At 46.8% G+C, this 12,348-nt stretch overlaps 1 protein-coding gene across 1 annotated transcript; it reads right to left on the bottom strand.

Moving 5' to 3' along the window:
• Positions 1-396: 396 nt before the first annotated feature.
• Positions 397-2,250, bottom strand: LOC117867492 (C-C motif chemokine 4-like). Its single transcript, XM_034752586.1, has 3 exons — positions 1,876-2,250; positions 1,330-1,444; positions 397-869 (listed from the first exon to the last, which is right to left on the bottom strand). The coding sequence occupies exons 1-3, from the start codon at positions 1,946-1,948 to the stop codon at positions 782-784; spliced, it is 276 nt and encodes a 91-aa protein (XP_034608477.1). The 5' UTR covers positions 1,949-2,250; the 3' UTR covers positions 397-781.
• Positions 2,251-12,348: the final 10,098 nt, after the last annotated feature.

Here is a 12,348-nt window from a genome sequence, read left to right as displayed (position 1 = left end):
GCTGCCAAAGTCTAGCTAGTTGTTACTGAGCCTGTGTGAACTGAGATCTTTCCAAGGCTTAGAACTGGGTCAGATTTGGATAGGTTTTCGTGAGGGCAGCAAAAGGCACCTCCCTGACACTAGGGTGTCCCACCTGCCGAATTTTCCAGCCCCTGCTCCAATGTATGGAAGTGCTAAAGTTGATGATCGTAAATTGTCTTTCTCATACCTCACTCCCCCACTGCCTGTCTTCCCCTCACTTTGTGTAATATCAGCCATATATCTGTAAATTGCTTGTAGTTTTCTTGGCCTAGAAAGGGGCCTGGACCCTTATAAAGCGATATCATTATTAATAATAAGAGGTGTCGTTCCCCAAAAGGATCCATACTAACAAACAGGCAAACACAGGACATTCATATAAAAATATTTATTCTTCATCATCTACGTTCAGCATTCCATCAAATCACATAGCTCAGTATTACAGGAAACGTTCCGTTTGATATAAAATATATTAAATAATCTTCACATTTGAGCTGTGAAGGGAGCCATGTCATGTGACCTGCCCCCAACCCCCCGGGTACTAATCTAGAAATAGTACACCGTTTAGCTCAGGTTTCAGTGCAAATTAGATTTCTTAAATAGATTGAAATAATATTTTAAATACATGTATATATGTCAGGTTATTTCCACTAAGCCAGCAAGTGGCACTAACACTAGATGCACCAGCAGGAAGGGTGCCCTTTGAACATGAACACTTTCATTGCTGGGCAAGGCTTGGTCCCTGGTCTGTCCCCTGCTCTGCTCACTTCATTTCCAGATGGGTCACGTACTCCTGAACCCAGTCCTCTTTGGGGTTAGCACAGACTTCACGGCCCTTCTTGGTGATAAATCTGCCGAACGAAAAACATTTGGATTAGAACAAGGGGAACTTTGTGAGTGGAGAGAACCAAATGTCTCCCTTTAAAACCTCTCCTCTCACTAATACCAGCTACATCCAGATCCCGTAGATTAGGGGAACATTTTCCAAAACACCTACGTGATTTAGCTGCCAAAGGCCCATTCTCAAAAGTGATCTAGCCGCATCGGAGCACGAGGTCCATCGACTTTCAAGGAGACTCAGCTCCTGTGTGTCTCAATCACTTCCGATAATGGGACTTCAATGACTCAGCAGCCTCGCGCCTTTGAAAATTGCACACCCTTAGTCTGCTCTGTTCTCTTTCTCTGGTGCAGTCTCTGTCAGAGCCTCCCCCACCCCTTACATTCAGTGGGTCTTAAGAAACCCCCAAGGCCAGTAACTGGGGGACACAAAACATTTCTCTCTCTGTCTCAGGGTCTGAAGTTTGTACTTACACTATGGCCGTCTGGGAGCACATGCTGTTGGTGTCATAATAATCCACCACCAAGCCGCGTGGGATCTTCCGGGATGTGTAGCTAAAGCAGCAGGCAGTCGGGGGATCGGAGCCAACTGAAAGAGACGGAGACAACAAACATGAGTGTGTGCTGAGCTGTATGCAAAGAAAAGCCCCTCTGGCAGCCTGGGGGACGTGGGACGGGGCAGGAAGAGAAGACTTCCAGCCGTAGGGAGTCGGGATGAGGAAAGGAGGTGAAGGAAGGAGGGAAATGGGGGAGATTTTCCTCCAGGAATTCCTTCCATCCTTTCCTCTTTCCTGGACACAGCCAGGTCTGAAAGTTCTTGTCAGATCTTTGGTGGGCTGCTGGCTGCAGCCCTGACACCACCAGGGCTCTCCCCTCCCCAGAAGAGACCTCCTTGCCCTGCCTTGACCAGCGAGAACCTGCTGGCTAGGAGCTGGCAGAAGGAACCATCTCCCGGCTACGACATTTCTCCTTCCTTCTCTGAAGGGAAACACTGAACGAGAGGAGAGAAGCTGGACTCACTTGGGGCAGAGGAGGCCTGCGAGCAGAAGGCAGCGATGAGGAGAACGGCGAGGGCAGCCACGGAGACCTTCATGTTGCTGTTGGGTGAGGATGAGCGTCAGGAGCAGAAGCAGACCAGGGACTCTTGAACACTCCTTCTCCTTCTGATGCTGCACCCAAGGGCAATCTGTCCTTTTATAGGCGCCTGGGGGGCAAAGCGGAGGGAGATTGCGAGGGAATTTCCAGTGCGGTGGTCAGCTGATGTCAGGGTGCCGTTGTGCCGACTGCAGGAAAAACTGAGTGGCTGCGAAGGGCTAAGATTTGAGTCATAATTTGCTGTTACTTCACCAGTGAAGGGGAGGAGCTGCCTTGAGCATGATTGTTCATATCCTATCTTTTGCAAATGCGCCTCAAAACACAACACTGTACCTTTTGATCTTTTCACAACAACGACGATCACACGAAGAGACCCACAGGCCCAGCTGGGTTCCAAGTAACCATGTTCACTGAATAGACACATACCTGCCATGCCCAGCTCACTCCAAAAACACAGAACACTCTGAGTATTCCTACACAGCCCCCACACTATTTAAGGGACACTCCCCAATTCCTCCTAAAGTAAAGGACCTAAAAGCTATGATTATTGTTACTTTTCTATTAACTTTTTATTCATTTTAAAAATAATATATAGAGAAAAAACCAACACCACAAAATATACACCACAAAATATACACCACATACACTTCTCAGACTATACTAACCACGTGCTACCTAACCTGAGCTATGCTTTAAACATTTCATTATATATAATACGAATGGTTAGCAGATAAATCAGTGATTTGTGTTGCACAATTTACAAACACATGTTGCTTATAAAAATCCAATAGTTAAAGAAAAATGATTAAAATCAGATAAAGAATAGAAGCAAAATTCAGAGAAGGGGGCTGGGGACGAAGAGGGAAGGAAATGGGTAGAGAAGAGGGGGGCCCTGCACTTGCATGTTGGCCAATCTTATGACGTCTATGCTCCAGTCTCCAATTGTTGGTTGCTTTTTGGATTTCCATTTTTGGAGTACTGGTCTTTTAGCAATTATTAGTGCTCTGCTGAGTCAAAGTTTTTCAGATTTATTCGGCTTCCAATGAACATCCATTGGGTTTAAAATGACGTGTTTAGCTTGTAATACCATTGTAGTTGATAAGAAAAAAATTAACTCTGCAGTTTAGTCCTGCCCAAACCACAGGTCTAGGTGCAGTCCCACCAGCTGCATCATGGCACCAACATCTGTCCGACTTAGCAACTCTGGTTTTGAACAGGTGGAGAGGGATCCAATGCATCCTCCGTGTGATTTGCTGCTGGATTAATCGTACGCAGAGGTCAAAGGAGCAGTTCCGAACACTGGCTAAAATGCGTTTCCATTGGTTAGCAGGAAGTAATTGGCCTAGTTTTGCTTCCCATTCCTTTTTTTTTGTTTTTTTGCTAGCCTGGTGTGTACGCAGTGTTGCCGTAAGTGTTGGAGAGATGAAAGCAGTTTCTTTGGGTCAGGGATACGAAGACATCAGGCCAAACAGCTGGGAGATGGCACGTTTACACTGGATATATTGCCACTCCTTAGTCTCTAGATTGAACCTTGCTTTTAATATTGTAAAAGGCAGGAAAGCGTCATTGTCTATAAATTGACTCCCAATAAATTCAAAATCCCTTTCCTCATGCGCCCGGGCTGTTGATGGGGTTGCCTGCTGTTCCGTGTTTCGAGTTATCGCGGACAGAGGGCCTTGGTGTGTAGAAGGGGGTCATGTTTCAATTGAGTAGACATCGGACGCCAAGTATTCCGGGCTGCCACAAGAGTTGGCAATTGCCCTTTAGGGAATCTGCAGTGCGTTGGGAAGGGGTAAAGGAGCAACCGATTCTGCTTCCCGCTGGAGCCAGCCTGTGGGGGAATGAGCCGCTGTGCTGCTTGGCTAAGAATTAGTGCCTGATGGCAACGTTTGAAACCGGGAAATCTGAACCCCCTGTTCTGTCGGGGAGCTGTAATCTGTGTAAGGAGATTCTGGGTTTGTCACCTGCACCCCACAAGAAGGACCTGAACATGGTGTTGAGTTTGGTCCGATAAAAGGGAGGAATATGGCTAGGGAGGGAATTGCGAATGAAAAGGATGCTGGGAAGGGCATTCATTGTAATTATGTTTGTTTTTCCCCCCAGGGGGAGAGGTAGCACCTGCCGCCTATTGAAATCCTTTGCTATCAGCGTGTAATAACCTGCTGTTGTTCTGATTTGAGTGATACTACTCAGGACCTTTGACCTCTCGCGTTTAATCTGTATGTGAGAATTTCCCCTGCTCTGCCCTCCAACTCCCAGTGTGTTTGTCGGAGTCTAAAAATAGCAAATTCAGCACATGTGGAAGTCGGTCTGTTTCCTTCATACTGAAGATTGAGTCATGTTTTAAGTTTTTCTTGGGTGGGGGGGGGTAGTTTGCACATTCGAAATCCAGAGCATTACGTGGTTTGGTTAATTCCAGGAGCTGAGCCTGGCTACTCTTCTTTCTACCTGCTGCCCCTAATAAAAGCGTTTAGTGTCTCCCATAGGGTGGAATGGGATATCTCTAGTGTGGCGTGCATTTGGAATAAAAACCAAATTTCTTCTGTGACATAGTGCTGAAAAAGTTTATCACTCAGAAGGGAGGAGTTCAGTCTCCACCTCTCACAAGTCCAGTTTGTCTCAGGGGGGGAAAATTGTAGGATCACTGGTGCCCGATCACAGCTCATGATAGACCTGATTTCATTATTAAGTACTGAGTCCAACAGATTAATAGAAATTGGGAAGAAATCTATTCGTGAGTATGCGGAATGCGGAGAGGAGAAAAAAGTAAAATCCTTCATTGTAGGGTTCTGTAACCACCATATGTCTTTTAACCTCGATTCTTCCATATTGTCTTGTATAAAGTTTTCAGAATGTGATTGTGTACACTGGGGCCAGGCTGACTTGTCGAAAAAAGGGTCCAACACCTCATTAAAATCGCCTGCTGTGATGATTGATTCTAGTAGGATATTAATTAATTTTTGAAAAACTTAAAAAAAAAAACCCATGGATCATCTTTATTGGGGCCATAAGTATTAATTAGGGGCTATATAGTCAGAGATCTTAGCCTTCACCTGCAAAAATCTACCTTCCTCATCTTTATTTACATCTAGAATTTGTAAATTGCGTCTTTTGTGAAACAATATTGCTACGTCTTTGGCTGCGGGGAAGAAATTGCTCAACACCCACTCCTCCATCCAGCTTCTCCTAAATTTCTCTGCCGCCAACTCATTGTGGTGGATTTCCTGTAGGGAGCTATCTGCTTGCAGTGATTTTAGATGAGTGATAATTCTCTTTTTTAAATCAGATGTGATTCACCCCTTTGATGTTCCAGGAAACACCATTTATAATAAAAAGAACGAGGAGTCCTTGTGGCACCTTAGAGACTAACACATTGATTTGGGCAGAAGCTTTCGTGGGCTACAGCCCACTTCATCAGATGCATGCAGTGGAAAATACAGTAGGAAGATATATATACACAGAGAACATGAAAAAAATGGATGTTGCCATACCCACTATAACAAGAGTGATCAGTTAAGGTGGGCTATTATCAGCAGGAGAAAAAAACCTTCTGTAGTGATAATCAGGATGGTCCATTTCCAACAGTTGACATGCTTATTTTTACTCTCACCTTCTTGTCAACTGTTGGAAATGAACCATCCTGATTATCACTACAGAAGGTTTTTTTCTCCTGCTGATAATAGCCCACCTTAACTGATCACTCTTGTTATAGTGGCAACACCCATGTTCTCTGTGTATATATATCTCTTCCTACTGTATTTTCACTGCATGCATCCGATGAAGTGGGTTTTAGCCCATGAAAGCTTATGCTCAAATAAATTTGTTAGTCTCTAAGGTGCCACACGTACTCCTCCTTGTTTTTGCTGATACAGACTAACACGGCTACCACACTGAAATCTGTCACCATTTATAATGTGACAGGTTTCAGCATGGTAGCCGTGTTAGTCTGTAGCAGCAAAAACAACGAGGAGTACTTGTGGTTTTTGAATGTTATAATTCTTGACATCTGGTTTGTGTCCATTTCTCTACACAAAAGAATAAATGGATACAGATCAGATGTCAAGAATTATAACATTCAAAAACCAGTCAGAGAACACTTCAGTCTCCCTGGTCACTCAATAACAGACTTAAAAGTGGCAATTCTTCAACAAAAAAACTTCAAAAACAGACTCCAACAAGAAACTGCAGAACTGGAATTAATTTGAAAACTGGACACCATCAAATTAGGCCTGAATAAAGACTGGGAGTGGATGGGTCACTACAAAAACTAATTTCCCCCTGCTGATACTCACACCTTCTTGTCAATTGCTTGAAATGGGTCACCCTCATTACAATTACAAAAGTGATTTTTTCTCCCTTGGTATTCTACTGTTGAGAATAGCCCACTTCCACTTTAACTGAATAGTCTCATTAGCACTGACCCCCCACTTGGTAAGGCAACTCCTATCTTTTCATGTGCTGTGCATTTATACCTACTACTGTATTTTCCACTCTATGTAGCTGATGCAGTGGGTTCTAGCCCATGAAAGCTTCTGCCCAAATAAATCTGTTAGGCTCTAAGGTGCCACAAGGACTCCTTGTTGTTTTTACCGTTTATAATATTAGCCACAAGGAGTGCTTAGGTCAAATATTTCTTTATTAGGTGCCTGAATAGGGTTTTGAACCATGGACAATGTGTCTCTTTGTAGGGCTCTGGAGGTGGAGTGGAGGGGAGTGTCAGGAGATGGTGGAATTTCCAGCGCAGCACGCAGCGGATGGCAGGTTGCTGTCACGCTGATAGGAGAAAAACGAAAGGACGGCCAAGACTCAGGAAACGGTTTGTGCCCAGCTCTGAGCCGTAACACTCCATTCGGTTCTGTCATCTCCCCTGCGAGGGCGAGAGACTCCCCCAGCCGAGATAGGACACGGAACGATCGCGATGTTTAGAGCCAGTTCGGCCACAAACACTGCTCAAAATAAGTGACCCGTGTTTCCCCACCGTGGAGCTTCCATGGTTTGAGAATGGAGCAAAGATTACAGATGGTGTGACTTCATCCCGGAGTCAGGGAGAGACACAGAGCTGTGTTTATATGGCCCAGTTTGATTGTTTGGGCAGATTCAGCCGCCATTCACTAAAATGGAGGGCCGGGGAAGGAGGTGGTGTCCAGCGACTTGGGCACTATAAGAGATGTGGGAGACCCAAATTCAAGTCTCCACATCAGGCAAAGTGGGGATCAAGCCCAGGTCTCCACATCTGAAGTAGGTTCCCAAACACTGGCCCAGAGGTTACCAGGAGGCTCGGGCACCACCACCACCTCTGGTGTTTTTGTGAATCTACCTCGTCTTTTCCTTTGCTTTCAGTAAAAAGGTTAAAAAGATGTCAAATGACGCACTTAGTTCAACCCAATATGAAATTTCACCAACTCTTTCGATTTGCTGAGAAGTCAGAACATTTTTGGTTTCTTTGCGTTGAACCGATTGTTTTTTGGTTTTTGTCTGGCATTGCCAGCAACTCAAAAATCAGCTATTCGCACAGCTATAATTTCACTAGCAGGAATGTTTGCAGAAAGTGAAGCAAAAGGATACGTAAACACAATCGACTCAATGTCGTAATTAGAGGTCACTGAAATAATTGCAAATACTTTTTCTCATCCTTTGCCCTTTTCTAGTTGTGACACAGTGTGAAACTCAGGAGTGCCAACCTTCACAGTTTTTATCAAGAAATTGTGTGCGAATCTCAGCTTTTCCTTAAGAAAAAGAAAAGAAAAAGTACGTTTCTAGCCCTCATGATTGCAGAGGAAAGATTGAAGATGTGAAGTGAGTGTACCCTAGAGCCTCAGGCAAAGGAAAAGAAACCAACATTGATTATTTTAAATCTTTGGGTCTGACTCATGACTGTTGAATGCCTGATTTTGGCACTACTGGAAACTGAAACCAAATTGAAACAGAAAAAAGCTCTTAGAATGAATAATCAGGCCAAAAGAAATATCACATCATGAAAAGCAAAAAGTAACTCCCAAGGTTCTGCCGTGATCACATGACTTTACGGAGGGCATGCCTTCAAAATTTGCAATTTCAATAAATTCAAAATTGCGTTTCAGTTCCTGCCCAGTCTGTCCTAGATACTGTATCTAATCTGGAGATTTTTGAACCACTAACCCCATTAGTTAGCTAGTAGTTGCACAGTGCTTTGACGCGTGCTATATGGAGGAAGGAAGATCATGTGTTCAAGGCACTGGAATGGAATTTAGGAGATCTAGGTTCAATTCTTGACTCTGCCACTGATTCCCTGGGTGACCATGGCCAAGTGGCCCAGATCTTCAAAGGCATTTTGGCTCCTAACTTCTATTAAGCACAAATACCATTGAGGATCTCTGGGCCCTAATTTCTCTGGGCCTCAGTTCCTCATCTGTCAGGTGGGGATGATGACAGGGCCTTACCTCACAGTGGGGAGGGGAGGACACATGAATGAACATTTGGGAGGTCCTCAGATACTACACCGACTGGGCCAGGGAAGTACAAAGACAGATCTAGAAGTGCTAAATGGAGCTGGCTGGAATTCCACCAACCCTCCCCTAACCCGGGCTGTGGCCCTGCCCACACTTGGCCCCGAGGCCCTGCCCTCGCTCCCCCTCTCCCTGGAAGCTGGTGGGGGCTCAGCTCGGGATGGCAGCCTGGAGCTCAGGGATCAGGCTGGTGACTGGGGATGGAGTGGCCCCAAGGCGGCCAGGGGGTCGGGACAGCTGGTGTGGCTGGGGAAGGCTGGCTGGGGCCCCTCCGAGGGGTGGGCACGCTTGGGTCTCTGGCCATGGGGGGAGGGAGGGAGGCACTCGGGGGTACGATGGGCAAGGGGGTCGGGGCCTCGGGCGGAAGGGGCGCAGCCACGGGGATAGCTTCCCCAAAGGCAGGGTTGACCCGCTGCCCATGAATTCCACTGACATTCTCAGTGAACAATGTTATTGTTTTTCCATTTAAAACAGTTTTTTTTTCATGACTGGCGAAGAATTGATTTCCCCCTATTTCAATCAGCTCCGGTGCTGAGCGTCTGCGAGCAAACCCTGTGCTCGGCTCGAAGCCTGCATCTGCTCCTGCCCAGCACGGTGGGCGTTTGCAAAGGCCCTCTGACCTTGCACTGGCGCGATTCCCATTGGCATTGGCACAGGAAAACACTGAGGTCCTGCTGATGGTCTGGTCATCGGCGATTTGCACGCAGTGTCAGAGTTCTGCTGTTCTGTAGGCTCCAAACCCCTTAAAATAAAAAGCAAAGAAAAACAAATGCCCAAGATAAATGTGACTGGACGAAAAAGGGGAAGTTTTTAGTGTGTTTCATTGAGATAGGGGAATTGAAGAAGTTGCTGAGAAAGGATGTGCGATCGCTCTGTTATTTATAGCAGGTTTCAGTGTAAGGGGATGAGAATTGCTCTGAAGGGAAAAAGCCAAAAAACCTCCCTGGATTCTGAAGTAGATTCTCGCATGAGATATGTCTGAGGCCTGCTGTATTAATTTACATGGACTATATGGGACCGAAGAGTCAAAGGTGTTCCCATGACCCTGAAACCGTCCAACACTAAACAGTTTTAAACAAGGTGCGGGGTTTGGTAGACAGAAACCTGTCTGCTCGGTGTCCTGGCAAACTCACCATTAAACATTTTTTGAACCTTTTATGAAAGATACAGCAAAGAAGGAAAACCAGTTCAAACCTTTGAAATGTGAAGTAAAGCTGTCATTTTAGTACTAGCCCTTCTTCCCCTTCCTTTACATAAAGAGAGTCTGTAGAAGGAAACCCCCCCCCCCGTGTCTGACGGGCCCTTCGATGCTATCAAAGATGGTCAGAACTGTCCTTTTTGGGGCAAACAGAAGCCATTAGTTGAGATGGGCGCCTAAAGCGGTTGTTATTGCTGCTGTTGTGGAAGACGGATCCCATTTCCTAGAAGACAAAACAGGACAAACCCACACACAAAAAGGGAAAGAACGAGCGGAGACAGAAAATGCAGCTTCTGTCTCTGGTGTTGACATTCACTTGCATAAACGGGGTCTGGATGAACTCTCCCCGGCCATCCAAACTGGGGGGGAAGATTTCAGGAGCAGACTATTTCCATAGACTTTGCCTAGGGGCTCAGCGCTGGAGCCGCTTTCCCGAAGTGCTCCATTGTGGCTGGTGCTGGGTTACAAACCACTTTAGTGTTGAGTGCAGAGGTGATGAAATGCTGTTATCCCTATTCTATGGGTAAAGGAAGACAGAACTGTGCTTAACCTGCCCTGAGTGAGGGGGTCACCCTCACTCACTTGCTAAGCAGGGGTACGGATGCCAAATCCCAGTAAAAGAGACAGGGGAGAGAAAGGTGTTCTTACTTGATGGTGTGTTAAAAAAATAAAAAAAGAGATAAGTTCCTGGAGGATAGGTCCGTCAATGGTTATTAGCCAGGATGGGCAGGGATGGTGTCCCTAGCCTCTGGGGGAGGGATAGCTCAGTGGTTTGAGCATTGGCCTGGTAAACCCAGGGTTGTGAGTTCAATCCTTGAGGGGCCATTTAGGGATGGGGGGTAAAAATCTGATCTGTCTGGGGATTGGTCCTGCTGTGAGCAGGGGGTTGGACTAGATACCTCCTGAGGTCCCTTCCAACCCTGAGATTCCATGTTCTATGACTCCATCCAGAGTCCTTGTTTCTGCTTTGTGATTACTAGATCTGAAATCACTAGTGAGCAGGTCTAGGAGCTAAGCCTGAGACCTGGTATGGGGACCATGTTGCAATAAAAGACAACGAAGAGGCAGTTGCACAGAGGTTCCCCACTAGGAGCTGGGCTACGAGGGGGGACAGGGAGGAGTGGCAAGCAACAGCAGCAGAGGTGGCAAAGATGCAAGTGGCAGACACAGCAGCAAGCCACCTGCACAGGTGACAGCAGCGGCAGAGGTGTTGCCTTTTCGGGGGTGGGAGGTGAACACCCATCCGAATGCATCGCTGAACTCTGGGTCTGCACTGACTAAGGCCAACCAATTGCGAGTGGGGTGCGGTGCGGCAGAGGGAAAAGGGCGTGGCCTGTTAAAAGGGACATTCATTCCTTGACTTTTCCTACCACAAAGTGGGAAACTGAGGCAAAGGCCACTGTCCAACGTACGTGGGGTGGGTGTTTGCTTACGGTTACATGCTTTGAATAGTGGTTGTGGTGTTGTCCCAAATAAAAGCTCAGTTCCCTATCCCTTTTAACACACGTTTTATTTTGTTGTACACAGCCTCAGTGCTTGCAAGAGGGGAAGTGGGGCCTCTGAGAGGTGCCAGAGGTGGCGTGTAATTTCCCCAGGTTCCTGGGTGGAGGCTCGAGCTGGTTCTGTTTTGTATTGTTAAGAGGAACCCCTAGATGCAGAATTCAGCCCTTGTTGCTGTTGGCTTCACTTGCAAACATCGCTCCTGGAAAAACACAGGCCCGGCACAGTCTTCCCAGCCACTCCAAGACCCGGAAAACTTGTACCTGCCTTGGGCTGTTGAGGGCATTGCTTTTAGCTGCTTCTTTCCGGTCACAGGCTTACAGCAGTGTTGCAACATATACTGTCTTGGCCGGCTAAGCCAGACTCTCCATAGACAGAAAGAAAACAGGGAGAGAGAGGAAATAAGACAGGGAAGGAAAAAGACACAAATGGATGGAGGGATGAGACAAAGTCTAACCTCCCAGGTGGTGTTTGGCATTTAGCCAAAGCCAGGAAGGTGGCGATGTCGTTGGGCTCCATCTCTCTGGCCTGGTTTGGTCAGGACGTCTCTCAGGATTAGGATGAAGACGGTCCAAGGTCCCAAGAGACAGTGGGGGAGGCAGGCGGGATGATGTAACTCACTCCAGTCGCCAAAGACGTTTTAAGGACCCCCAAAGGGAGTGATGGGTGGAACCGCTCCTCCCCTCAATATTTTGTCCACCAGTTTGGCTTGGTTTCCGAGACACTGCTTTGGTTCACTGATTCGGGTTCCACCCGTCTCTTGTTTACCAAGCATGATTTTAACACAGTCCTTGAGTTACAGCTGGAGCCAGGAGGCCTTTTTGTTCAGACTCGTTCAGTCTGTCTCACATTCGCACCTTTCCTCCAGCACCACGTGTTGTTATCGGTTATTGTGACCTCCTGGGAACGTACACCCGCTCGTTACAGTTCAGCTCACAATTGGGTAAATCAGTGGTAGTCCCAATTATCACAACAGCCCCCGCCTGCCATCTGCGTCCTTCCTGCCTGGCTCCAAGCGCACATTCCACATCACTCCCTGCGAAGGGCTGAGAAATGTGTCCAAAGGCAGAAATGTGAATTGATTAGAGCCACGTTCCTGACATGTCTGGAGCAATAAGGGGGGTTTCTGCACGACTAAATGTCTCAGGCTCCACTCCGGTATGAATCCCACAACCAGGGGTGATCAGGAAACCATGTGTGAGGTGGAGACTCTGG

This window comes from Trachemys scripta, chromosome 18, assembly GCF_013100865.1.
Source record: "Trachemys scripta elegans isolate TJP31775 chromosome 18, CAS_Tse_1.0, whole genome shotgun sequence".
Classification (NCBI taxonomy): domain Eukaryota; kingdom Metazoa; phylum Chordata; order Testudines; family Emydidae; genus Trachemys; species Trachemys scripta.
The sequence above is the reverse complement of the archived record's forward strand: the minus strand, read 5'-3'. Positions and strand labels throughout refer to the sequence as shown.